The following is a 26,059-nucleotide window of genomic DNA, read 5'->3' on the forward strand; positions in this document are numbered from 1 at the left end:
GGATTTTCGTCCTTTTGGAGTTGTAGGCCAAGGCGCGGGTGCAGGACTTCAGCTGTGACGTCGCAATCGCTGATAGACGCCCGCCGCCTGCTGTCATGGAGCAGTCCGGTACGCAGGCGTGCAGTGGGCAAGAAGAGGGGGAAACTCGGGATTTCTTTGCAAAGCTCAATTGATTTCTTTTCTGAAAGATTAAAAGAAGTCCTGCTATGCCAGAATCAGAGGACTTTGAAGCGTGGGGGGTGGGGGGTATACAGATGCCATTAATGTGCAAGCGTGGGGAAACTAAAAAGCAACGTACAAAACTCATGAGGATCCTCAGTCAGCCTTTAAACTTTCGGAATCAACTTCATCTCCGCCGCCTCTTCGAATGTCGCCAGATACGAATCGTAGCTGTCAACAAACCCAAAGAAGCCATACTTCCTCGCCTTATCCATACTCAACATCAAAGGCCAAGACCAGCAAATAGCATAATCAGTGAACGAAAAGACCGCATCAATGTTCTCCTCTTTCATGGCCCACGTATCCAATCCTTGTTCCTTGGCAAGTTTGTTGAACGCTTCTTGGACTTCCGGAGCGCGGGCCCACTGAGCGAGCGTGAATGACATTTTCGCGACACCAGGGGGACCGAATCTGTAAGAGCCTCAGCAAAAACGTTATTGGGGATAAATATCAGAGGTACATACCCTCTCGGCGGCGGATCATAGGGCATATCCACCTTCTGGTAGACCCCCTTCTCACTCGGCTTCGTATACTCTAACCCATACCTCTCCGCCAACTTTGGCCAGAACTTACCATAGGAAAACGGAGAGCCATCCGTCAAGTTGAACGACTCATTGTCGCAACTCTCACTCAAGGCGCACCATTCCTCGAAGTACGCGTTAAGGTAAGCGGAACTTTGGTCTTGGATAGTATCCCACGCTCTAATATCACCCGGGAAATGAAGGTTGCGACCCAGGGCTTTTTGGACAGCGGCGTAGATTCCGAGGGGGATGGCCACATTCATTGCGTTTCCCTGAACTGAGCCGAGGATGAAGGAGGGACGAGCGACGGACCAGGTGCAGTTGTTCTCGTTGCACCATTTCTCGAGGATGTCTTCCTGAGTGTAGTAGAAGTTGGGTTCGATATCAACGCGAGAGTCGGTCTCGTGGCTGGGACATTTGGCGGGACCCAAATGGTATCCGTAATGCTTTGCACCGGTTTGGAGGATGATACGTTTGGGGTGAATATCGGCGATCGTGAGTGCCGCGAGGAAGTTGGAGAGGAGCTTCCCGTTGACTTCACACATCTTCTCAGCCATGGACCATAGTCCTTGTCCTTCCTCGCGCGGTTGAACATAGGCAAAGAAAAACACGTAGTCACTGTATCCCGTGTCAGCACATCGATATACTTGAGTATCCGAACGAAATACCCTTTCACATTCCCCTCCTTCAACTTCTCCGCAATCTCCTCCGGGCTAGTATCCAAAAAATCGACAGCAGTATGCTTCACATTCTCACCAAAATTCTCCTGCAACGGCCTCCTCGACAAAGAGTGAATCTCCGACCAGCGTTCGGGGGCTTTGGAGAGGATGCGGAGCATGTGGACGCCGCTGATCCCGTTCGCGCCGGCTACGATGGCGGATTGGCCTTTAATTGCGTCGAGGACGGGAAGGCCGTGGAAGAGGCCATTGGAGTAGACACGGTCTGTAATGGGTTTGCTTGGAGCGTTTCGCATTGTGCACGATGACTGCTATTGGACGGTCAATGGGTAAAGCTGGGAACCCCATGGCCGTTTATAAGCAACGGATAGCTGAGCCTCAATTTGTCATCTACAGGCTGGCTCTTGTATCCGCACCGGCAACAGACTTCCCGTCCATCACAAGATCCAGCTGTGCTGTCAAATGATCCAGTTTACTCATGGCCCTAGCGCTTTCTCAGACCAGCTGGTTCACGCGCGCGCGAGACCGACAGCAGCAGCTGGACCCCCACTTGACGGGACCCCGCATTCCATGTCGAAGCGGAGGAAACAACACCGAGATGAGGTGCTTGGACAGCTGTATACCCCACTCGAGCTGCGAAGGCCTCTGATCAAATATGAGGTATAAAAGCACGGGACCAACCTTGGTGTTTACCGGATCACTCGCTACGGATCAGATCAACTCAACATACCCTCTACACCAGCAGATCGATTGAAAACAATCCTCGCAATGCCAAACGTAAACACAAAGAACCTCCCCGACTTCGATGACCTCCCCGAAGTCAAGGGCATGCCCAAAGGCTGTGCCTGGGGAATCTTCGGCGAAGCCGATGAAGTCGGCACCCTCAACCTCCTCACCCCCGACGTTGTCATGGAAGCCCGCCAGGAGATCCAGACTGGTGAATCCGTCCAACTCGACTGGGGGCTTGAGAATGTCCAATTTCCCGGTTTCGGCCGTAAGGAGTTCTCGCAGAAGATCATTGACCTTTCGCCGAGTGGGTTGACGGCTCATGATGACGAGCTTCATATCAATACGCAGTCTGGGTCGCAGTGGGATTCGCTTCGGCACGTTGCGCATCAGGCTACGCGTACGTACTACAACGGTCTTCACCATGACGATGTCCTTGGTGGAGCCAAGACTACTCGCAATGGAATTCACAACTGGGTCGAGCGTGGTGGGATTGTCGGACGTGGAGTCTTGATTGACTGGGCTGCTTGGGCTGATGCGAAGGGCATTGAGTACAACCCCGTCAGCCGCCACGAGATCCCGATTGCCCAGTTGGATGAGGTCGCCAAAGCCCAAGGAACCGAGTTTAAGCACGGTGACATCTTGATCGTCCGAACTGGTTTCGTCAGGTGGCACGACAACGCCTCGACGGACGAACGCAAAGCCGGAACCCGCGACGCCGCAAACTTCATCGGTGTCCGCGCCGACGAGGACTCCAAGCGTTGGTTGTGGAACCATCACTTCGCCGCCGTCGCCGGTGATACGGTCGCATTCGAGGCTTGGCCTCCTCGTGATCCGATTTTGCATGAGTGGTTGTTGTCGTTGTGGGGAACGCCGATTGGTGAGATGTGGAATTTGGAGGAGTTGTCGCAGAAGTGTAAGAAGGAGGGGAGGTACACGTTCTTCTTGACTTCTGCTCCGCTCAATGTCAAGGGAGGTGTTGGGTCTACCCCCAATGCCATTGCCGTCTTCTGATCTGGTAGCAGTCTATGGACGATGGTGAAAGCAACTGTATGAGTAGGAGTTTTGTTATTGAGTCAATTGAGCTATATGATACCCCTGCTATTGTTTACACTCCGTTGTTCATCCTGAAGTCGTCCCGGGCCCATGACCGTCATGCCCCAACAAATCTGATAATGCCTACCATCAAGAGGTAACGACAGTATGACGAAGCTTTTCTCCATCAATTTCACACAATTGACAAACCTGCCGAACTTCAAGCCAAGGTTGTGATATGACGTCATGGCACCCTCTCGCTGACGGCAGCTGTCATATGCGCTTTTAGCCTAGGAGATCCGAGATTCGACGATTATAAGAAGAACCCAACAACCCACCAAAGAGCATACACCCCATCAAAACACAAACCATAAACAAATAAGGTGCATACATACCGTCTTCTTCCCTAAAGTTCATGCTAACAGCAAATCAGAATCATGTCTGGCCGTCAATCCCCCCCTCCCGAGGAGCAGGACCCTAAGCAGGGTACCCAAGCCCCCGCCTCCGGCGAGACCAAAGAGCAGCCCACTGGAAAGCAGTCCCAGTCCGGCCTTGAGGGTCTCGAGTCCAACCCTCACGAGAAGACTTCCGGCAAGCAGCCCGGTGCCAACACCGCCAAGTAAGCAGCGAATCGAGATGAAACGGGGTGTGTGAGGATACGAAGATGAAAGGATACGATATATTACGGAAGGGAATTTACCGGAATTTCGCAACGGAGTTTTGTTTGCTTTTGCTCTAACTCAAAAGCTTAGGGCCGTGGATCGGTCATTGCTACCATATTAATACGACTGCATTGTCGCCTTGGCTTCTGTTCTCACTTCGTGCTTCAATTATCCTGGATTCGTTGTAAAGTGTCAAAAGGATTGCTAGTGTACACAGTATAGTAGAAATACATGCTCATCCCAATCTGGCGTAATGTTATCTTATGCTCTTTTGACATCGATCAACGACGTGCAAACCCTTCTTCCAAGATCTTTATCCGATCACCTCGGTCCGTACCTCGTGAACGCCTTTCCACGGCCCTTCTGCCTCCTCACAACTTCAACACCACCAGATCCTCCACCAAATGCCAAGACAACACTCTCCTCCCATGCACCACCTTCCTGCGCAACAACCGGCTTTCGTCGCGCGACGACGTCCTTAGCGAAATTGTACCGTGCCATCTCACCACCAACAGAAAGCGCCGGACTCTCCAAAACCTTCTTCACAATCGCGAATGGTAGGGCAGGAAGAAGCGTCTGTAGCGTGGTCGTAGGCAACGTCGTCATGGTCTCCAACAGCAATGGAAGAAGAGGCGTGGTATACGGCGGGTACGGACCCGCATATGCCAACACATCCGTCTCCGCCCCGGAAGAAGGTCCAGAACTCGTACTCGACGGCGTCCCCGGCGCAGGCTGCGACCCATCCAACGCAAACCTCAGCAACTCCGACAAAGACTCCGCATTCACCGTCGCCGTCAACGCCTTGTACGCCTCTGCCGCCAACCCAGGTAACCCGAGCAGTGCCGCAGCAGCCAATACTCCTCGAGGATCCAAGCCGTCAGGGATACCTCGTGCTTCTGCGGTCGGGGTGTAGAGTGTCGACAATGCGAACCCTACCGTTTCTTGTGTGAGGTTTCGGTCGGCGACGGGGAGGTGGATGTGGTACGGTGGTGCGGGTTGTTGGGAGAGGAGGTGGAGGAGGAGGGGAGAGCGGGATGCGAAGAGGGAGTGGAGATGGTATGGTTTGGGGAGGGAGGAGAGGTAGAGTGTCGCATCAGTGAATGATGCGGTAAGGAAGGAATGGTAGATGAAGGAAAGGAAGTGGTCGGTTGCCTATTTGATGCTTCCGTTAGCCATGCGATCAGGCGCCAATAAGGGAAGAGAGCGAACATTAGGCTGTATACCAGGAGAAGGCACTTGAGCACCCTCACCCGTGGACATTTGCGTCACAGGTGTAATTACATCTTCCTGCGCCGAAGTCGAGGAAGTCGGAGCAGACGGCGAGTGCGTACCCGAAGCGGTGCCGTTAGCCATTGGAGTGCTGCCGTTCATAAAGTAGATCGAAAAGGAACAAGAAAGGACAATTGATCAGGAGCAAAGGTCCGTAAGGAGCAATTGTGTTCGGTGCTCTCGAAAATGCTGGCGGTTGGGATTGGTGGCAGGAGATGAGGGCACCTTATGCACGGATGTTGTACCGATTTGCAGGTAACTGAGGAGGAAACACGGCCTTTAATCAAGATAAGTTTAATAGAAGAATGATGGTCCTTTGAACTGCTTTCAGTTATGTCTTTGTCGGGTGACGTCCTCTTGCAGGAGCACGACTACGTTACCGTACACGTACGAACTTCGCTTACCCCAGCCGAACGACGATCCCTCAATCAATCCAACATGTCCATGATTGAAGTGCTTTGGTATGCCTATCCCTTCAAACAACGTGCAACTTCCATTAACGATTCACCAGCAATGACCGACTTGGAAAGAAGATCAGAGTCAAGTGCATGCCAGACGACACAATCGGCGACCTCAAGAAGTTGATCGCTGCTCAGACTGGTACCAACTACCAAAAGATTGTTTTGAAGAAGTGGTATACCGTGTTTAAGGATCATATCACCCTGGCAGATTACGAGATTCATAATGGCCAGTCGTTGGAGCTGTATTACGTATGTAACGTTCTTCGTCTGCGTTGTAAAGCTGGCTGGCTAATAGAATTGCAGAGCTGAGGAAAATGCGAGAGTTGCCTTGAAGCACAGAAGAGTCATGGATGGAGATGCACGGATGTCCGGGCCGCGTGCGGATCAAAAGACATGATGGGGACGGATTACGGCAAGAGCGAAGATCATTGTACGACACGAGAAGTCGCAGACAACACCATCAGTTGCAGTTGCAATACTCAACCGAAAACACCACCATACCGTACCATCAAGAACCCTACAATACTTCTAATACCAAAAGATGAAAGTTAAGTCCATTGACAAACACATCCCATAGCTAAATGACATGTGATAAAACGCAATAGAGCGCAAAAGAAACTCCCGCTCGAATTGAATAATCCATAATACACCCCATTCCAATCCCAAGAAAACCATTTGAATGCAATGCACCAAGTTTGCCAAATCACCAAAAAGTGCACCCTTTGCCGTGCCGTTAGTTTGCCGTGCTCTGTGCTTCTCAAATAAGTGCAATCCCGATGACCATGACCAGAAAAACCGTGGTACCATGCGAAAAACCGTATAAAGCCCATAGCATGACCCGACTGCCTCCATGATGCCATTCCCTACTATCATGTCATCTCATCTCGTTCATTCATCTTCATCAATGATGCAAAGGCGGCTCATCCCCCTTCGGCTTTCTCATCTCAAAAACCCGCTGTCCACCCGTATCCAACACCCCACCACCAGCCGCACCCCCCCCGGTACTCTCCCCACCCTGTCCAGCCCCGCCCCCACCCCCACCCTGCGCAGACGACGCCGTAGCCGGCTGCAAGATCCTCCTGCGCGCATTGATAAACCAATTACTAATCTGATTCAAACTCAACCCCGTTCGTTCCGCCAACATCACTTTCTCTTCTTCGGTAGGGTAGGGGTGTCGGGTGTGGTCGTTGAGCCAAGTTTTGAGAATGTGGGTGACGTGTTTTGGGAGATTTCCGCGACGGCGCTTGGAGGTTGATGGGTGTCCGTGCGTATCGTATGGCGTGGGTTGACTGAAGGGGTCAGCAACCGAGTAGTGCAGACCCGGGTTCGGTGCGGGTGCGGTGGTCGTGTAGGGTGGTTGTTGGTGTTGAGGGTATTGGTATGCCATATTTGGGCTTGACCGAGATCCGGAATGTGTGCGAGGGTATGATGAGAGATAGGACGGTTGTTCATAGCTTGAGCTCATTTGGACTGATTGGGACGGGTAGGGTGCATATGCGTTTGAGGCACCTGACACTGATCCACGAGGTAGCAACGAAGGAAGCGTATCCGACCGCATTGACTCGGAAGGATATCTCATGGTCGACTGCCCAGAGATCGATTGTTGTCGAGACGGGTAGTACTGTGGAGCCGGGCCTGGAGCCGGCGCCGACGGTGGTGGGAATTGCTCATACCCCAAGGGTGTGGGCGGCTGCCCGGTTTGATAGCCCGAGGACGAGGTGAGGTACTCCGACGTCGATGACGGCGTCGTCGAGGAATGCCATTCCGTCCTCTGCCCATACGACCCCGGTCTCTGTCCCAAGTCCATCGAACTCTGCCGAGGTGTTTCTTGCCGATGAGGAGGAGTGTCCATGGCAGCCGCCGGGGCCGCAGGATGAGGCTCTATTATCCTCCCTATTGGCGGCAAATTCGTCGATGGCATTGGTATTTGCATTGTCGTTCCACGGGGACTCGTTCTCAGCGATGTGGCCGAGGAGACTGATATGGCAGACTCCTGTCCCGGTGATTCGGGACTGATTTGGCGTGGGGGAATAGCGAGGTATGATCCTTCGTCACTCCCATAGCTCCTTGCTGATTCAACGCTATATGCTGGTTCGAATGATGATGGGCGACTTCCGCCAACGGGTCCGCTGATGGAATGATGCCGTGGTATTGGTAATGGTAATGGATTTGCGTTGGTATTTGGTGTTTGGGTGGGTTGTCCTTGCGGTGGAAGCATGCGAAACTCGGGAAAGGTCTGCCCCAAATCATCAGCATGTATCCCGAGAAAAACGGATGAAGAAGATCTCACCTCGGCGAAAGAGGGTAGCCGGCGCCGCTCCGTTTCTATTGCGCTGGACGACGTAGAGTCGCGCGACCCTGATCTGCTATCGGACATTTGGCGAAGAAGTGTGTGACCGTGGGTTCGCGCCGTCAACAAGGCATACGAAAGGCGAACCCCGAGTGGTTGCGACCGAAAGAGGCGATGGACTGTCTCCCAAACTGTAGGAAGGAAAACCTCCGACGTTGCGAGCTGACGAGGATGCTCAACGTGATCTGGGGTGTATGCTACTGCAACAACAGTTGTTATAAAACGACCCCGAGGCCTCTAACAGGACCCTTCCGCCTTTTGACGTGCAATTGACAAGACTAACAGCGGTATCCTTACGCCACGTTTATTAAGGCGAGCGATGCCGAGGGTGAAACGGCCAGAAGGCGGGGCTGAGTCCAGGCGTGAATCGGGCTCTGCCGTTCTGTATGACGTCGTGTAGCTCGCCGCAGTTGCTTCCGTTTCTTTCGGTGTAGTCTTAAGAGCGAGCACTGGTGGGCTGACACGAGTACGATCACGGCCACGGGTAGCTTAAGTACAGCGACGGACACGAACTTCCATCACCCAACGTACCCCGTTCGCTGCAGGCCTGCGGGGCGGCCGTTGGTTTCGGTGGCGAAAACGGCATGGCACACGATGATGGCCTGCAGCTGGGTTCACTCACGTACGACGTCAGGACCCTGTTTGCAGCGGAGGTTCTAGAAGCGTACGCCACAACCATGACCGCTTTTGCTTTGTCTACATACGTCATTGGCTGACTCATGCCTCGTACACGGTCGACACGGTCGACACGGTCGACACGGTCGACACGGTCGCACACGGTGATCATGACTTTTTGCTCGCGGCGCGCTCAGGCAGCCTGACGTGGCCACGTGGACCGTTCGGGCGAATCGACTGCTCTGGATCGCGAAAGAGGATTCCCGGTATTATGCGATCCCCGGCAACCTTAAACCTCGCTGCTTCACCCACTCTCTCCCGCGCCAATCGACCAGAACTGATCTTCCTCGGTAATCCTGCCGACGTCTCGACTGTGACACAAATGACGGTCTTCCGTAGTCCACGAATTGACAAGCAAGTTACGATTCCATCATGATCATGATCATCGTTTCTTTCACTTTCACAACGCACGTCAATTGTCAAAGTGAAATATCTCCGAGATGTCAAAAGTCTAGACCCTGGCAAATTGAGAACGTGGTACGTTGAAGGGAGGGACTTGGCGCTGGCAACATGGAACGCGTGCGTGTCCGAGACAAATTGGACATAGAGATCATCAAACTCGTCGACGTGGCCTCAAGAAATTCGTATTGAAACGGAATGTCGATGCGGATGCAATTTGGTTATGACGTTCGGATCACTCGGATCTAGTTTTTTTTTTACTTTTTTCTTCTTTTTGACGGCTGCCAGCTGCTTGCTGTGTGAGCTTGACGCTTGGTGAAGCTAGGGAAGGGAGAGCTATGAAATGGGAGGGGGGGATACCAATCGGGGCGCTGCTGCGGGTACCCTTCCCCAGCTGGGACGGGATATGACGGCGGTCGGGAAAACAGTTACGCATCGTACGTAGATTTCCAAGGGTAACGGGTGATCGCTGCATCGGAGAGTTGCACTCGCTTGTAATTCGCCTAAGCCTATCACGCCCGTCATTCCCATGAACTGTGTCCGCTCCTAGATTATCAACGTCGTACGGCGCTCGATTAACGCTTTCCCTTCCCCTTGAACGTCTTCAACGGATCCGCCTTCTTCCCCTTCCCCTTCGCCCTATTAATCGCCCTGTTCTTCCTAATCCTATTCTCCCCAACCTTCCCAAACCCAACAAATCCCACATTCCTCTTCTCCATAACCCCCTCCCCTCCCGCCTTCGGCATCAAATACTCCGGCACGTGCTTGAGATGCGGCTGTACCCGATTGGGATGTAACTCGAGGTCATGACGGAGGTGTTGGAGATCTTGGGGGTTTTCTTCGAAATGGCGTTTGAGTTTTTCGGAGGTGAGGATTTCTTGTCGGAGTTCTTTTGCGCGGGCGGTGTGGATCGCTGCGCGGGTTACGGCACGGAGGGCGTCTTCCATGCGGTACCGGAAGGCATCGACTTGGGACATGTCGAACGCGTAGGGTTTAATCGATGTCCCGCGCTTCTCCTGCTCTTTCTCGATACGTGTCAAGACTTTCTCGTCGCGTTTGGCGGTGAGGCAAGTTGTTGCTTTGTGTTTGCCGTATTGGTCGAGGGGGACGACGAAGGAGAGTGCCATTCCGCTCTTTCCGGCACGGGCTGTACGGCCGATACGGTGGATGTAGGAGGAGACGGTGGTGGGGAGGTCAAAGTTGAGGACGCAGGAGACGTTTTGGAAGTCAACACCGCGGGAGACGCCATATTCTTTATCTTGCTTTGCGCCGGAGCGCTTGCGCTTCTTACTTGGTCGTTCGCTGTTGTCTTCGTGTTTAACGGCGGCTTCGTCGTCGGATGAGTCGCCGGCGTGGACGTTGAGATCGGCTTCGTCGGTTGCGATGATGATGTCGTAGACGTCCTTGTTGAATTCCTCCACGATGTGGAGACGGGAGTTGACGGGGAGCTCTGCGTTCAAGACACACGACCTGATGCCAAACTGCTCCAGGAAGAGCTTGACTCTGTAGCCGCGATCAATGTCGTTGACAAAGACGATCGTTTTGCCTTTGACGAGACGTAGCTTGAAAATTACGTAGACCAACAAGAACTTCTCTTCCTCGCCGCACTTGACTTGGTACTGCAATAACTGACTCTCACTGTCTGCGTCGCCTTCTTCGAGACGGAGGATGGCGGGTTTGCGCATACCCCAGTTCTTGATCGACTCGACTTCCTTGGTGAGGGTTGCTGACATGAGGAACGTCTGCACACCCTTCGGGCACCCCTTCACCACCGCCTTCAAATCCTCCTCGTGTCCGTACTCCATCAATAGATCCGCCTCATCAATGACAAGGTATGTCAAACTCGGTCTTAGCGACAAAGATCCAGAGTTAATATGCGCCAACGCTCTCGACGGCGTAGACACCACAATCTCAGGCAAAGACGCCAAAAGCGGCTTCTGTACCGCCTCAGAAAGCGGCGTAGCGACATTCACGCATCGACACACTTTCGCAGAGTACAACGTCAACTGCTCAATCGATTTCGTAACCTGCTCCGCCAACTCCCTCGTAGGAACAAGGATCAGAGCCTGCGTGCCCTTCTCTGTCGGATTCGCCGTCTTACGGGCAAGAACACCCTGGATAATCGGAATCAGGTACGCCACAGTCTTTCCACTTCCGGTCTTGGCTCGTGCGAGGATATCTTTTCCTTCGAGTGCTAATGGGATTGCTTTGGCTTGTACGAGGGTAGGGTTGCTGTAATCCAGACGGGCAATTGCACGCTGGAGACGAGGGTCGAGGTTGAAGGAGGTGAAAGTAACATCCTGGTCGACGAGGGAGGGATCAGGACTGTCGGACATATTGCGGGATCGAGAACGGGACTTGTGTTTTTTCTGCTGGCGTTCAATGGTGGTCGCGCTTATCGTCTAGATTTTTGCATCGTCACGTGAAGATACGGGAAGCATGCAGTAGCCTCGGTTCATATTGGGAAAAAGTTGAGATAGCAGTTCCACCAATTTCTACGAGCGACAGCATATACCCAGAGCAGACGTTGTCAGCATTCATTCCGTCGGCTTATAGACTTTACACCTCGCAATCGCTAGAGCTTCAGCTATATACGCAGGCCAACTGTCAGAACCGGAGTATTCGCCTCCTTGACATCGACATTCTTTCCTTTCCTTTCAAACCTGCAGCGCAGTACGAATTCGAATTTGAGAACACTTGCAAAGCATTCTGAACAGTTCAGCATTGCGAAACACCAGCATACACGAATTCGCAAGCATCAGCATATATACCCGCTAGATACAAGCATCTGTGTCATTTACGCCGAATAGTTATCTACACATGAGGAGTTTTCTTCAAAGCACACGACATGCAATCAAAAGGGCGTCGCACGTACCAGCGCCGCTGACGGCAGGTGGTGTTTTGATCATTCAGACCGCTGCGTTCACGTCTACGCCGAGGCCGGCGTGGAGGAAGCCCAAGGGCCTTGCTGCCAACAACAAAAAGCCGCCTCCACCGAAGCCTAAGGTCACCAAGGCCACCAAGGTCCCCCTCCCAGACATCGTTTACTCTGCGAGGTACTTGGAGGAGAACTACGGGGCCCTTCATAATGATCTTCGGTGGATGGCCAACACCAAAGAGAACGCATTTCAGGCAGTAACCCTATGCAAAAAGACTGCGCCAGAATTTGTTAGTTCTATTGTTCCTGGTAAGTCTCGGGCTACGATAGAGTTATCCGGTCCTGCGGGGAGTGAATGGCAACATATGGCAACTCTGGACGAGGTATTACCCTGCAGCAAAGACGAGCCACGCATACGTGGTCTTGGTCACGGCCAAAGCAAACGTGAGGCAGCGGCTAACGCCTACCTTCACTTCATTTACCAGATGCAAGAGCTTGATATCCTGAAGGACTACCTTCAGGGCGGCGTAAATGTTGTGGATCCTAAGAATCGGGACCAGAATAACGATGCTTTGCTGGATGTCGCAAACTTCTTCGCTCGTTTCGACAGAGTGCCTAAACTGGAAACCGTGAAGGTTGATACTAGGGAAGGAAAGCCGTGGAGTTGCACGCTCGAGCTACCTGAGCAAAATATCTGGGTTAGAGCTGTTGCTGAGAAAGCAAGCAAGGCTCAAAACGATGCTTGTATTAAGTTCAAGCGTGCAGCTGAACTGTGGCATGCTCGAAATGACGGTGATGAAACGTTTGTCGTCAAAGACATGTCACATCCCTCTGCAGACACCGCAGGTGATTTCCTTCGTTTTGCCTATCGCCAGAGCGGTGGCGCGCCAAGTTTTGATCTCCAACCCTCAAAAGTTGGTGTTACTGCAACTGTGAAAGACTCATCTGGCGAAGTCCTCGGATCTGCTTTTCATAACAAAAAGCAAATAGCAACTGATCTTGCGCAGCTATATGCAGCAGTGTACTTGAAACAGAAGCACCCGCAATATTGGTCTGAGTTTATCGTCAAGCTCGCTGAAGGAAATGGTGAAGTGTTGTTGCCCATTACCCCAGCGGATATGTCGATCACCGACGAAGCCTGGCATGCCATGCAGAGAACTCTTCAGCATGCGAGATCTCTTGAGGCACGTGTGCAATCTTTGCTTGACTCGTCCAGTCAGGATCCTGATATAGGCCTAGACGGTACCAGAAGGAGACGAACTAAGCTTCTTCCTCGTGAGCAATATGCTTCAAAGTCCAAGTTCCTTCTTAACCGTCTGCAGGAATTCGAGAAGGATCCCAAATACGAGGAACTCCGTCGCAAGAAGGCCGAGCTGCCGATGTGCCAGAACAAGGAGGACGTCACCAAGATCGTCCGCGAGAACTCTGCCTCTGTCGTGATCGGTGCTACAGGTTCGGGAAAGACGACGCAGTTGCCTCAGCTCGTGCTTGACGAGTATATTCTCAAGGGAAGGGGAGCTGAATGTAACATCATCTGTACGCAACCTCGGCGTATCGCCGCCACCAGTGTCGCCGAACGTGTTGCAGTTGAACGTGGCGAAACTCTGGGACAATCCGTCGGTTACCGTGTGCGTTTCAAGAATGTTCCCGCGACGCACGGCGGTAGCATCACCTACTGTACCACCGGTACCTTGTTGACTCAGCTTCAATTCAGCGCCGACGAAACCCTTCAGGGTATCTCGCATATCATGATTGACGAGGTCCACGAACGTGACATCCAGATCGATTTCTTACTTGTTGTGCTCAAGCGTATTACCAGAGCACGCAAAGCTGCCGGGAAAGACCCGATCAAGATCGTGCTTATGTCTGCGACGATTGATCCAAAGCTCTTCTGCAAATACTTTGGCGAGGATTTCGAGTCGGGTGAATGTCCGTCTATCTCGATTCCGGGACGTACGTTCCCTGTCACTCACCATTACCTCGAAGAGCTTGTTCCTGTGTTGCGGAAGAATTACTCGCAGCAGGCTGCACCATTCCTGTATGACAAGAAACTCGACGATTGGGTCCAGGGGGAGCTTTCGAATGCTCAGGCTTTGAATGCGAATGCCAGTGCTGTGGACAATGGCCAGGACTCTTTCCTTCCTGTGGCGAAAGATACGCTGACGACCAGCGTCGACTGGAACAGAAGGATTTCGACCAATGTGTATGGTGAGACGGTGATCGAAAGGACTGGTCTGGATGCGTATGTACCCACAGGCTTAATCGCCGGTATGGTGGGTCATTTGTGCAACACCACTCCCACGGGATCTATTCTGTGTTTCCTGCCAGGTCTGGCTGAAATCGTTCAGGTCCAAAAATTTCTGACCGACAACCCACGTGTCATGAGAATCGATTTCAAGGATGAGAGTAAGTATCGCGTATATCTGCTTCACTCCGAAATTCCTGATGCGCAGGAGAAGGTCTTCGAGGAGGTGCCTCCTGACGTGAGGAAGATTATCCTGTCTACTAACGTCGCAGAGACCTCGATAACTATTCCAGACGTTGTGTACGTTCTGGACTCTGGTAAACAGCGTGAGAAGCAATTTGATCAAATGTCGCGTCTCACTTCGTTGGCTTGCAACTGGGTGAGTAAGTCCAATGCCCGTCAGCGTGCTGGACGTGCTGGTCGTGTGCAGAACGGTCACTATTATACACTCATGTCTTCTGGTCGTTACGAGAATATGCCAACGCACCCGACACCTGAACTTCTACGAGTGGATTTACAGGAACTTGCTCTGGATATCAAGTCGCTTGGTCTTGGCGATGTCAAATCTGTGCTCGATGAATGTATTGAGTCACCACCGTCGTATGCAGTCAAAGCTGCTTTGGAGCGCCTTACCTTTTTGCAGGCCCTTGACGAGGATGAGAATATGACGCCTCTGGGTGTCATGCTATCGAAGCTTCCGGTCACGCCACAAATCGGAAAAATGGTCTTGCTCGGCACCATTTTCCGATGTCTGGACCCTATGATCGTTCTGGCAGCCTCTGAGGGCAATCGGAACATCTTCTTCAAGCCTGTTGGGACCACTTCACTACAGGCCCGCGCGGGTAAAGAGAATATATGCCCCGGGCTAGCTTCGGATCATCTCGTTCTTGTTGAGGCTTTCCGTCGAGTGCGTCAGATCATACTGGAAAACGGGCCCGCAGCAGCCAGGGGCTGGGCCACAGCTAACAATATCCGTTTCGGCACTGTCATGACGGTCTTGCGTGCTGCCGACCAGATTAACGACGTTCTGGTCTCAGCTGGTCTTGTCCCCCGCCAAACATGGGTAGAGAAGAAGAAATCCATCGTCTTTGGACCCGAGGAATTGAACAAGAATTCGCGGAACAATAGCCTCATTCGCGCACTCATATATGCAGGGTTATATCCCAACGTTGCCATGGCAGTTACTGACAAGTTACTCCGTACGCAGCACGAGAATAAGGCTATCATCGCTATGAGTTCTACGAATTCCTTTTACAAGCGTGAGAATCTAACTCCAGGGTCCGTGTACTGCTTCTCGGGAAAGAACAGGCCTGAGGGAGGCGACAAGAAACAGGGGCCTGTCCTATCAGACACAACGAGAATATCACCTTTGGCAGCCATTCTCTTCGGAGGCAACATCTCAGTCAGCAGGGCAGTCATCAAAATTGATGATTGGTTACCTTTCTATCTCGGCAGCCGGGAGGCCAGACACTTGTTAGCCGACTTCTCATCCGGTCTTGATGCGTTCTTGATGCGAACTTTCGACCGAATCAAGCCCAACGGAAATGTCCTCGGAGAGTCGGATTCGCCCAGCAGGAAGCAATTCGAACCCACCGATGTGACTGGCATGTTGAATGCTGACCCCAGTCGTGATGTTTGGGTTGACGGCCTGGTTAATGCTCTGGAGAAGGCTGACTGGTCCTACGATGACCTGTCATATGCTGGCCGGAGTAGCAGGTGGGGCTTGTGAATGGAGAAGGAAGGCTCAGATCCTGGGCACAAGTTGTAAGGATGAAAAGGTGTGCGGAGCCACACTGATATGATCTCATAATAAATAGATCTGGCGTTTTTTGCATCGGGCAAGATATTTCTATAGCATATTTATACCTTACGATCTACCTGCATTAAAATATCTCCTATCACGTTCCTCCATACATTAGATGTTGGGTGCAATGAGGTCATGAGCTACCAGATGTTCAACCTCGGAAACTGACGTCGACAAGAAAGATCGGAACTCCAGACCGACCCAAACCTTCAACCACGTAAGCATACCACTCGTCTCATCCGACATCATTCCTCCCATGGTGCCTTTCTGTGTGCCAACTTCTCTTAACATAGGTAAAGCGCTCTTGAACAGATCAAGTTGGGGGTTGAGCTGTCTTCCGATACCCTCTAGCAGCAAGATAGATATGACCACATTGACGAAATCACCCTCCATACGCACATGATGGGTTCGTACCATAGACAGAACTTCGTTCAGGATATCGCCGATCTTGATGTTTCCGAGCGCAAATGTGCGTTTTTTGACCGCAAGAACGAGGTTCTGCATTCGTAGTGCAAAGACATCGGGGTCTAATACCGCGTCTGGTTGACGACAGCGTTCGACCATCAAGACACCAGCACGATGTCCATCAAACTCAGCGATAGCTTTAAACAAGTCCAGGAAATTCCGTCTGTTTATGTCGTTGAGCTCGGTGACCAGCCCGGTATCAATGAACACTAGCTGTGGACGATATCCTTCCGCATACATTCGATCCAACTCTGCGTTCCAGGCTTCTTTGTCATGCCTAAGAGGCATGAGGCGTTGCACCGCATCATCGATAGGCTCAATTGCTGGTGGCTTTGCATTCGGGTCTGGACTTGGCCCGAACAATTTGTTCCAGAGTTTCGGAGTGAGGTGAACCGTCGTAGGCTTAAAGAACCGGACCATGATGTTGCCAGGATGGAGATCAGAATGGATAAAGTTGTCAAGAAGAAGCATGTGCTGTATTCACTGTTAGCATGCGTTCCTTCACCTCGCACCACTAATCTTACCAAGAAAGCATCCAGACCCATATCCGCAATCTCAACCTCATACGCACCACCTCCAATATCCAACATCAACCCCAACGGCACACCCTGGCTGAACTCCTCAATCAACACCTCTCTTGTAGCATAGGCCTGATAGGGACTGGGAAACGCAACAGTTTGCCTCTTCCTGAAGTTCTCCTGGAACGTGGCGAGGTTTACCCCTTCGATACGCAGATCGAGCTGCAAGTGCATCATCTCCCCGAATTTCTCAACTTCGTTCGGTAAGTCGAGCCACTCCATGGTAGGAATTGCATTGATGACACGGGCGAAGAATGACATGATGCGGAGGTCTCGTCCAACGGTCTTTTCGACACCTGGGTGCAAGACCTTGATGGCAACGTAATCGGAGGGGATCTTGTGCGGGCTTTGGATGATTAGTGGGGTGAAACGATCGCGGAATGAATCAGTTTCATCTGCTTGTGGGGGGCGCAGGTCTGGCCTGACTTTTGCCTTGTAAACCTATTCATCCATGTTAGTTAACGAGCAGTCCTGAATATGAAGGCGGAGGACAACGTACCTGTGCAATAGCCCCCACACCAAGAGGCTTATCGTGGAACTCTTCGAAGATATCCTCAAACCTCATTCCATGGAACGCTTCTGTGATGATGCGCTTCGTGGCGTGAAGGGAATGAGGAGCAGCATTAGAATGAAGCTTACTCATAAGCTCACAAAACTGCGTCGGGAAAATATCTGTTCGTGAAGCGGCCCATTGTCCAAGCTGTGTGCAAGTTAGCAACCATCCCAAGGCAGTATTCTTAGCAACTCACCTTGATGAATGTTGGTCCAGCCCTCTCCATCTGCTTCACTAAGAATGCATACCACCACAACGCTCCCAATCTTTCATTATCCTTTTCCTTGACTCTGTACCCAAGGAAAATAAAGGGAATACCCAAAATCAAAGGCGCAAAAAGGATCACGAGATGCACAAATCTGAACCCCGTCGCGATCGGCTCCGTGATCCACTTCCTAAGCCAGAGAGCGACACGCTTGAAGAATCGTTTCCAAATGGGCGCATCCCGCGACACCTCCAATCTCGCAGCCAACTCTCTCTCAGAATCCTCCAGCATTTGCATCTCATGCGTCAAAGGCACTTTCTCCTCCTCCTTTCGGTTCACGCTCACTACCGGCACTGCTGCGAACGCGACCAATCCAAGAGTGCGCCAGCGCCCAAAGGATGAAGACCGAAATGCCTGTCGAGATTGCGATGAGAAGAGACGGGTGAGGGGCATTGATGGCTGAGAACGGGCGACTAAGCTACTATGTCGCACTGTTGGGCGCAGAAGAACCCGTACGCTCATTGCGGAGGATCTGCCGAACGGCAGAGCCATGTTGAGCTAGACAATGTCTTATGATCTAGGGATAGAACGGGTATATCGAACGATTGATCAGGAGGGCCGTTCAAATTGGTTGTTGGTGTGTTGTTTTGAGTGCTTTCAGTTTGTTGTCGTTCATCGATAAGGCCAAAGATCCGGAGGTTGGGCACGACGTCATGGGCATACAAAATGGTCAGGGTTCCGGCTGACGAGGGCTGCAAAGAAGCCAGCGAAAAGCGATATACTTGCTATAAAACTTTAAAAGAAAACATTTTCTCCGACAACTGTGTACTGTTTGAAAGACTTCATATTCGTATCCCACGCGACTTAGCCGAAGGACCCGACTTTCACCCCGCACCCGACTCGACGAGAAGCCCGCAAAGCTCAACCATCCCATCCCATCCCATTACTTCCCTTCCCTTCCCTTACACTCCCTCCGTCATGGCATTCCCTCAAATCACTTGCGCCGGCACACCCTATGAGATCGGCCACACCCACGGCAAACAGGCCTCCCCCGCCATAAAACGCTGCATAGCCTTCTACGCCTCCCTCTTCCAATCCCTCGCCGGCCGAACCTGGCCCCAAGTCCAACAAATGGCCTCCACATTCACTCCAAACATCCAATCCAAATGGCCTTGGCTATACGAGGAGATGAAGGGCGTGGCGGATGGTGCGGGCGTGGAGGTTCTGGATGTCGTCGCATTGAATTGTCGATCAGAGATCGCGTTGACAAAGTTTTCGGATGGGTGTACGAGTTTGGCATGTCCTTCGACAACCAGTGGAGCTGATGGGAGTACGTGGTTGGCGCAGAATTGGGATTGGAAACATGAGCAAAAGGAGAATATGATCCTCCTTCATATCCACGCGGATGGGAAACCGAAGATTAGTATGGTCACCGAAGCTGGAATCATCGGAAAGATCGGGCTGAATTCGTCTGGCGTCGGTGTCTGCCTCAACGCGATCCGAGCGACCAACCTTGACCCCACACTCCCGCCCATCCACCTCGCTCTCCGACTTGTGCTCGAATCGACATCTCTCAATAACGCGGTGAAGATGCTAGAGAAGGAGAGAGGAGTAGCTGGATTCGGGCACTTCCTCATTGCGGATCACACAGACGCAAAAGGGTGCGAAGTCGGTCCTAAGGGGGTCTTCGCAGTTGACTCAGAGCATGGCTGGGTAACGCACACGAACCACCTCGTCGCCATACCTGACACGCTTAAAGACGAGATCGACGATGATCCGGAATGGTTGACCGACTCACCTGTTCGCCTTACTCGGATCAGAGAGCTTATTAAGAATGCGCCTGCCGAGGTTGGGCAGGAAAGGATCAGGAGCATGTTGTCGGATGAGCAGAATCAGCCGGGAGCTATTTGTCGAGCTGGAGATCTGGAAACAGTCTTTAACATCATCATGGAGTTCAACAAGGACGGCAGCATGGGATGGGTCGTCGAAGGCAGACCGAGCGAAGGGCAAAAAGCAGTCACTTTTGGTTACTGATACGGCTACTGTATGCATAACGTCACACCTCCAAACTATCCAGCTTGACCAGAAAACCTCACCCTCTTCACCCCCTCACCCCCTCCTCCCTACTCCCCTCATTACTCCCACTCATACACATAGCCTCAAACCCACTATCAACCGTAACATTACTAAAATTCCGCTTTAGAACCGGCGAAGGAAGGACGTTACGCTCAAAAGACTCCGGGTGCTGGATGTATGCGGTGCTGTGCGAGTTAAAACTTGCAGAATTCCCACGGTAGTCACGCCCACCCACAATACCACTGAAGATGTACACAATAGCTTTCTCGGTCTGTCACTGTTGTGTCTACCACGTAAACGCAGCCTCGACATACTCCACCTCCCCATTCCCAACCTCCGCAACGGCCTTCCTCGTATCATCACTCATCCCTGCACTCCCACAAACACCCACAACCAACCCCCCAACCCTCTCCCTGACCGCCCCCTCCACAACATCTCGCATCACCGGCCTCCCCCACCTGACCATCGCACCCTTTTCCCACGTCGCCCCAGGATGATTTTCACTCGTGATATAAATATCGATTCGCATCGAGCCTTCGCTGAGGGGTCCCCGCCATTTGTGGAGGTAGGGTTCGATCCAGGTGAGTTGGGATTCGGAGCGGATGGCCCAGATGAGGTGGATTTGGCGGGTGAGGAGGGTTTCGCCGTGGGTTCGGCGGTGCATGAGTTCGGTGATATAGGGAATGACGTAGGTGATCCCGACTCCTCCGGCGATTAGGAGGACGCTTTCGTAGGACCAGTAAGGGTGGGTGACACCATATGGGCCTTCGACGACGGCCTTCAGGGGACAGTGTCGAGTGCTAGGGCTTCGCGTAACGTGATCGAACAAGCGCTTGGTGAACCCAGTCTGAGGCCTAATGAGCAGCGTAAACGTCGATCCCACACCTGGCCTATCGAGTTCTGTAACGGATGACACCTCTATCGCCTTCTCAACATCCCTATTCTTCAAATCAACATCATACATCTGCGCAGAATCACAATCCCCAACCAACGTCGCATCCGACGCAATACTCGACGCCGAATCTTGCCTCACACGCTCAACCTGCTCCTCCTCCTCCTCCTCCACATATTCCATCACCGTGAACGGATGCGACTCACTCCACCCAAGTTGCGGGATACTCATGAACACGTACTGCCCCGGCATGAAGTTCCACCCGGTAGGGACACGAACGGTGCACCGCACTGCATCACTCGGAACGACCTCCAGGTAGACTTCGCTGCATCGCTTCATCTTGCGTGAGCTGGGAAAGATTGCAAAGAGCCAGGTCCAGGGGATGTTGGTGACGAACATGCGTAGCAGCCTGACGATACGGTCGAATCCCCAGATCCCGAGACCTGCTTGGATGTAGCCCAGTTGTGCCGTATTCGCTTTCAGGACGTGTACGTAGCTTCCCACCATAAACAGCGCTACCATAATCAAATGGATGACCAGGAATACCTCATAAGCCATCTTCCTGACATGGCTGATTGATCCCAACATCATCACAACCAACCCGATCGTCGCCCCCATCGCCCACGGATTCCGAAACAGCGACACCGAATATATATCCGCATCCGAAGTTGTAAATACCCCATACGCAACCACATGCGCAAAGGTTTGCAAAGCAACAACTCTCCCAACCCACCGATGCAGCATGTTAAATGTGTTATACTCCCATCCCGTCAACCAGATCAGGACGTTGTTCCTTCCCGCAAGTCCGAAGAGAAGGGGGAGATTGGCGAATGCGAAGACTCCGGTTCGGGCACCGACGTATTTTGCGACTTGGCCGACGGTGCCTTTGAGGACGACATTGTCGGGGACTGTGGTGATACCCACGCAGCAGAGGATCACGTTCATCGCGACGTAGGCGAAGATGAAGATGGATTCGAGTCGAGTTGGGAGGGTACCGAAGCTGATGGCGAAGATTGTGACCGGTCTGATATGCGCATTGCCGAAGAGTGCTGGGATGATGATGTGTTTTCTGAAAAAAGCTGTGATTCGCCAAGGTTGGCTTACGATCCGTGGTTTGGGTGTTCGTCGTGATCGCAGAAGACGGCAGTATAGCATGAGTGAATGAAGTTGATGGTATATGGTGCGTAAGAGAAAGAAGCCGCCGATGATTGACCAGTATATCGTACTACACCGGAGGGGTCAGCAATTGATCCGCCAAGACCCACAGCGATAAACGTACGTGCAGTAAAGTGTCGTCCTGGCTCCCGCGGCCTTGAGGCTTGCTTCGGCTTCCAGCAGCAGTCCAGCTGCTGATTCAGTCGTCATGATCCCTCTTCGTCAAAGATCCAGTCCTGCTGTAACCACGGTGAAGGTAAAGTTGGTCAATGGCAAAAGTTATGATCCCAGCAGCTGGGAGTCACCGTAGTTTTCTAACGGCGCACATGGCTTCCGCCTCTCTTTCCCTCGGAAGAGCCGAATTTCGATAGCTGAGATCATAGCCATAGCAGCTGTATCGTTTTCCTTTGCTCTTCTCGAGGGCTGAAACTATGGGCGGGTTGGCAGTTTCCTATTTGGGAATGCGCTCCCAGCTGACTTTGGTGTGAGTGGCTGGTACTGACTGTAATGCTGCTGTGTGCATCTGCCAGCCAGCCAGCCAGCCATACAATTATTCAATTCAATGGGATCAGAAACAATCTTATTCGACAGAATATGACGGGTCTTTCGGTTTTGAAATTGCGTTCGATGGTGTACCGTACACTGGCATGTCATGATCAGCTGTCGACTGGGCGGAGGAACAGGCGATCTGCCATGCTCATTACTTGGATCCTCGACGAAGGTAGCAGTCATGATAATAAAAGATACCCCGGATCCGGGCTGTGACACACTTGCAATTCGAATCACCAAGACATCTTCTATCTACCATGTATCTTCCCGTCAGTGTACGTCACGCGGAAAGCAAGGGCGGATGCGCCCACCCGCGCCGACGATTGGGACAACAACCAATCACGACATCATATTGATGAACTACATTGCTCAAGACTTAAGCTTTGAGCATGGATCTGCAGATGGGATTTCCGTACGGATGCGATATACGGCAGTTGTACACAGCCGCTCCCGCGCTGGAGTGTGCTCGTGATCGATACTGCGGAGAAGACGGCGGATGTATCCATCCGTAATGAGATGAATAGTTCTCACAAGCTGTCAACAACGCAATACTAAACTTCGGAAACTTGCGCCGTTTAATCTGATCAGGGTGCAAACATCCGCCCTGTGATACGCTTGCCCCGCACACTGGTAATCCTCAGGCCTCGAGCTCGAGCTTCGAGGTGCGGCGGAAAGATACGACCGACGGAAGTCTAGCCGTCGAGACGAGCTGTTTACCGCACCTCGGATATACGTTTCCCTGCGGATAGCATCCCCCCGCAGTGGGGTATGGGATCTCTGTCATCGAATCGAGAACGAGAGCCCTGAATCCCCGGCCCTTTATATAGTCCTCTCCCCACCCTCCAAGGTTCCCATCAACCCCCAGTTTCTACCAATCACACAAACACAATGCCAGGTGCTCACGCCTCCGACGTCCAGCTCGCCAAAGGGATCTCCTCCCTTCCCAAAACCAACCGCGCAGCAGTCTACACCAAAGTAGGCGAAGTCGCCACCGAAGTCCGCGAGCTCTCGGTCCCCGAGCCCGGACCTGGGCAGGTGCTCGTCAAGATCACGCATTCGGGTGTTTGCCATTCTGATCTCCATGTCATGCTTGGAGATTGGTCGTTTGTCCGTGGTGATGATGGCGGAGTTGGCGGACACGAGGGTGTCGGGAACGTCATCGCTGCCGGCGCTGGCGTCGATCCTAGTCTTCTCGGAAAGAGGGTCGGGATCAAGTGGCTCGCCACGATCTGTATGAGCTGCAAGCAATGCTGGCACGACCGTGACTGTATGTGCGCCGGCGCAAAGATCTCCGGTGCAGGCGGCGCCGTCGGTACACCCGGTACCTTCCAAGAATACACCCTCTCGGACGCGAAATACGTCACCCCTATCCCTGACGGCCTCGACTCTGAACTTGCTGCTCCGCTTTTGTGTGGTGGTGTTACGGTGTACAAGGCCCTCAAAATTCTGAAGTTGGAGGCGGGCAGCTGGGTTGCTATTCCTGGTGCTGGAGGAGGTCTTGGACATCTTGGAATTCAGTATGCGAAGGCGATGGGATACCGTGTCATCGCGATCGACGGTGGTGATGATAAGAAGAAGTTGTGCGAGAGTCTCGGTGCGGACGTCTTCGTTGACTTCATGAAGGAGGGAGACAACATCGTCAAGGCCGTCCGTGATGCCGCTGACGGCGAGGGAGCCGATGCTGTGGTTGTTGTCAACTCCTCCGCTCGTTCCTACGCACAGGCACCAGACTTCCTTGCTATCGGTGGTACCCTCGTCGCTGTCGGTATCCCCGGTGGCTCCGGCCCCGTCACCGTCGAACCCGCGGAGCTCGTTATCAGGGACATCCGCATCATGGGTAGCGCCGTCGGTACCCGCCAGGATTCCGTCGAGGCTTTGGCATTGGCTGCGAGGGGGTTGGTGAAGCCGATCGTCAAGGTCGAGGATTTGAGCGAGTTGACGAATATCTTCAAGAAGATGCACAAGGGAGACTTGGTTGCTAGGATGGTTGTCAAGGTTTCTCAGGATTAAGAGCATGAGGGAGAACGGTGTGTAAGAATAGCAATGAATATCAGATTACTTCCAAAAATCGCAGGTATCGTACAACGTTTATGTCTGCCTAGCACATGTGCTCAGTAGAAAGCCTGGTGTCCAGTAATCGCCCTTCCCAAGATCAACGCATGGATATCACTCTGTCCCTCATACGTCTGCACAACGAACAAGTTGTTCACAATCCTTCCAATATGATACTCATCCGCAGCCGCATTCCCCCCAAAGATCTCCATCAACAACCTCGCTCCCTGAAGTGCCTTGTCACAGTTATTCCTCTTAATCAACGAGACCATCTCCGTCGCCAAGCGGCCGTCCTGCTTGGCTTTGCCGACCATCCACGCAGCAGAAAGACCAAGTGCGATTTCGGTGTTGACCTGTGCGAGCTTCTTCTGCACAAGCTGGAACTCAGCGAGGCTCTTGTTGAATTGCTTCCTCTCCAACGCATACGTCCTCGCAATATCAAGTGCACCTTCGAGCGCGCCCATCGTTCCCCACGCAATCCCAAAACGGGCATTGTTGAGGCAGGAGAAGGGGCCCTTTAACCCTGTCACGTCAGGGAACATGTTCTCCTTCGGAACCTTGACGCCGTCCATGAGGACCATACCCGTCACCGAAGCCCTCAACGCAATCTTGTTCTTGATCTGCGGCGTCTCGAGACCGGACATCCCGCGCTCAACCAAGAAGCCACGGATCTTTCCGTCCCATTGGCATTTGGCCCAAACGACGATCACGTCCGCGATCGGTGAGTTGGTGATCCAGGTCTTGGAGCCATTGAGTTCGTAGGTCCCGTCACTATTCTCCTTCGCGGTTGTCTCCATTGACGCAGGGTCTGAGCCGTGGTTGGGCTCGGTGAGTCCGAAAGCTCCAACGATTTCTCCCTTGGCGAGTTTAGGAAGGAACTTGTCCTTTTGTTCTTGAGTTCCGAAGGTGTTGATGGGGTGCATGACGAGGGAGGACTGGACGGAGGATGTGGAGCGGTATCCAGAGTCGACTCTGTAGCGAAAGATCAGTCAATAAATGAATTCAAATTGTCGAAACCCCGTACCTACCTTTCAATTTCGCGGTTGATTAACCCGTAGGCAATGGAGGACACACCAGCGCATCCGTACCCCTCGATCGTAGGACCCAAGAATCCGAGCTCACCCATTTCCATAAGAATCTCCTTGTGATCGCCGCCTGTAGGAGGAAACGGTTAGAAACCACCTTTATGACGCTCTTCCGTTTCAACATACTTTCTTGACGGGACTGTTCAAGTACGCGAGGCTGTAAACGAGTTTGACAGTAATCACGAGCCAAATTCGAGATTTCGCGTTCTTCGTCGGTAAGGAAGTGGTCCAAGTCGAGGGGATCTGTCAGAAGGGTCAGTCTGGTGATTCATATCCCAACAATGAACGGATCCTCCTGACCTTCCCAGTTGTACTTTGTGAAAGCACCACCACCCTGCGTCGCCATACTCCTTACACACGGAGATCCCTTGACACCAGCACGAGCCAAAGCGCGGAACGAAGACAGTCTGAACATAGTTGCTGTGCGATTGATACACGAGACGGGAGGGTATACCGGTAGGATCAGAGGCGGACGACGGGGTTAATTATACTTTCGGAGCCTAGGTTCAAACCTGGAGAGGTCGGAAT

At 52.5% G+C, this 26,059-nt stretch overlaps 12 protein-coding genes across 12 annotated transcripts; 5 read left to right on the forward strand and 7 right to left on the reverse strand.

The window, feature by feature from the left end:
* Positions 1-326: 326 nt before the first annotated feature.
* Positions 327-1,878, reverse strand: SAICODRAFT_91654 (uncharacterized protein; the record flags this gene model as incomplete). The annotated part of the gene is made up of 3 exons (XM_019171767.1): positions 1,409-1,878; positions 684-1,358; positions 327-630 (listed from the first exon to the last, which is right to left on the reverse strand). The coding sequence occupies exons 1-3, from the start codon at positions 1,711-1,713 to the stop codon at positions 327-329; spliced, it is 1,284 nt and encodes a 427-aa protein (XP_019024841.1). The 5' UTR covers positions 1,714-1,878.
* Positions 1,879-1,991: 113 nt separating this feature from the next.
* SAICODRAFT_30037 (uncharacterized protein) lies at positions 1,992-3,218 on the forward strand. The gene has a single exon (XM_019167570.1). The coding sequence runs from the start codon at positions 2,186-2,188 to the stop codon at positions 3,155-3,157; it is 972 nt and encodes a 323-aa protein (XP_019024842.1). The 5' UTR covers positions 1,992-2,185; the 3' UTR covers positions 3,158-3,218.
* Positions 3,219-4,161: 943 nt separating this feature from the next.
* On the reverse strand, positions 4,162-5,193 carry SAICODRAFT_6977 (uncharacterized protein; the record flags this gene model as incomplete). The annotated part of the gene is made up of 2 exons (XM_019170505.1): positions 4,162-4,992; positions 5,050-5,193. 2 exons carry the CDS (start codon positions 5,191-5,193, stop codon positions 4,162-4,164), a joined length of 975 nt encoding a protein of 324 aa, XP_019024843.1.
* A 360-nt stretch (positions 5,194-5,553) lies between these two features.
* On the forward strand, positions 5,554-5,879 carry SAICODRAFT_34754 (ubiquitin-like protein modifier Hub1; the record flags this gene model as incomplete). Its single annotated transcript, XM_019168380.1, has 3 exons — positions 5,554-5,570; positions 5,621-5,819; positions 5,874-5,879. The coding sequence occupies 3 exons, from the start codon at positions 5,554-5,556 to the stop codon at positions 5,877-5,879; spliced, it is 222 nt and encodes a 73-aa protein (XP_019024844.1).
* A 592-nt stretch (positions 5,880-6,471) lies between these two features.
* Positions 6,472-6,957, reverse strand: SAICODRAFT_6979 (Homeodomain-like protein; the record flags this gene model as incomplete). Its single annotated transcript, XM_019170507.1, has 1 exon — positions 6,472-6,957. The coding sequence occupies one exon, from the start codon at positions 6,955-6,957 to the stop codon at positions 6,472-6,474; it is 486 nt and encodes a 161-aa protein (XP_019024845.1).
* Positions 6,958-9,343: 2,386 nt separating this feature from the next.
* Positions 9,344-11,359, reverse strand: SAICODRAFT_79430 (DEAD-domain-containing protein). The gene has a single exon (XM_019171155.1). It carries the CDS (start codon positions 11,328-11,330, stop codon positions 9,570-9,572), a length of 1,761 nt encoding a protein of 586 aa, XP_019024846.1. The 5' UTR covers positions 11,331-11,359; the 3' UTR covers positions 9,344-9,569.
* Positions 11,360-12,237: 878 nt separating this feature from the next.
* Positions 12,238-15,846, forward strand: SAICODRAFT_56056 (P-loop containing nucleoside triphosphate hydrolase protein; the record flags this gene model as incomplete). The annotated part of the gene is made up of 2 exons (XM_019169420.1): positions 12,238-13,863; positions 14,272-15,846. The coding sequence occupies 2 exons, from the start codon at positions 12,238-12,240 to the stop codon at positions 15,844-15,846; spliced, it is 3,201 nt and encodes a 1,066-aa protein (XP_019024847.1).
* Positions 15,847-16,032: 186 nt separating this feature from the next.
* On the reverse strand, positions 16,033-18,019 carry SAICODRAFT_34757 (ABC1-domain-containing protein; the record flags this gene model as incomplete). Its single annotated transcript, XM_019168381.1, has 4 exons — positions 16,033-16,860; positions 16,911-17,405; positions 17,464-17,664; positions 17,714-18,019. The coding sequence occupies 4 exons, from the start codon at positions 18,017-18,019 to the stop codon at positions 16,033-16,035; spliced, it is 1,830 nt and encodes a 609-aa protein (XP_019024848.1).
* Positions 18,020-18,818: 799 nt separating this feature from the next.
* Positions 18,819-19,822, forward strand: SAICODRAFT_30040 (putative acyl-CoA:6-aminopenicillanic-acid-acyltransferase). The gene has a single exon (XM_019167571.1). It carries the CDS (start codon positions 18,854-18,856, stop codon positions 19,754-19,756), a length of 903 nt encoding a protein of 300 aa, XP_019024849.1. The 5' UTR covers positions 18,819-18,853; the 3' UTR covers positions 19,757-19,822.
* A 98-nt stretch (positions 19,823-19,920) lies between these two features.
* SAICODRAFT_224198 (uncharacterized protein) lies at positions 19,921-21,996 on the reverse strand. The gene has a single exon (XM_019166567.1). The coding sequence runs from the start codon at positions 21,843-21,845 to the stop codon at positions 20,085-20,087; it is 1,761 nt and encodes a 586-aa protein (XP_019024850.1). The 5' UTR covers positions 21,846-21,996; the 3' UTR covers positions 19,921-20,084.
* Positions 21,997-23,650: 1,654 nt separating this feature from the next.
* SAICODRAFT_30042 (NAD(P)-binding protein) lies at positions 23,651-24,471 on the forward strand. The gene has a single exon (XM_019167572.1). It carries the CDS (start codon positions 23,664-23,666, stop codon positions 24,402-24,404), a length of 741 nt encoding a protein of 246 aa, XP_019024851.1. The 5' UTR covers positions 23,651-23,663; the 3' UTR covers positions 24,405-24,471.
* Positions 24,472-24,505: 34 nt separating this feature from the next.
* Positions 24,506-25,877, reverse strand: SAICODRAFT_91677 (glutaryl-CoA dehydrogenase; the record flags this gene model as incomplete). Its single annotated transcript, XM_019171769.1, has 4 exons — positions 24,506-25,418; positions 25,475-25,601; positions 25,658-25,774; positions 25,832-25,877. The coding sequence occupies 4 exons, from the start codon at positions 25,875-25,877 to the stop codon at positions 24,506-24,508; spliced, it is 1,203 nt and encodes a 400-aa protein (XP_019024852.1).
* Between the last annotated feature and the right edge of the window lie 182 nt (positions 25,878-26,059).

This window comes from Saitoella complicata (genome assembly GCF_001661265.1).
Source record: "Saitoella complicata NRRL Y-17804 unplaced genomic scaffold SAICOscaffold_9, whole genome shotgun sequence".
NCBI lineage: Eukaryota > Fungi > Ascomycota > Saitoellomycetes > Saitoellales > Saitoellaceae > Saitoella > Saitoella complicata.

Coding starts and splice junctions, on each gene's coding strand:
- SAICODRAFT_30037 (XM_019167570.1), top strand. CDS start 2,186: ATGCCAAACGTAAACACAAAGAACCTCCCCGACTTCGATGACCTCCCC.
- SAICODRAFT_79430 (XM_019171155.1), bottom strand. CDS start 11,330: ATGTCCGACAGTCCTGATCCCTCCCTCGTCGACCAGGATGTTACTTTC.
- SAICODRAFT_30040 (XM_019167571.1), top strand. CDS start 18,854: ATGGCCTCCACATTCACTCCAAACATCCAATCCAAATGGCCTTGGCTA.
- SAICODRAFT_224198 (XM_019166567.1), bottom strand. CDS start 21,845: ATGCTATACTGCCGTCTTCTGCGATCACGACGAACACCCAAACCACGG.
- SAICODRAFT_30042 (XM_019167572.1), top strand. CDS start 23,664: ATGTGCGCCGGCGCAAAGATCTCCGGTGCAGGCGGCGCCGTCGGTACA.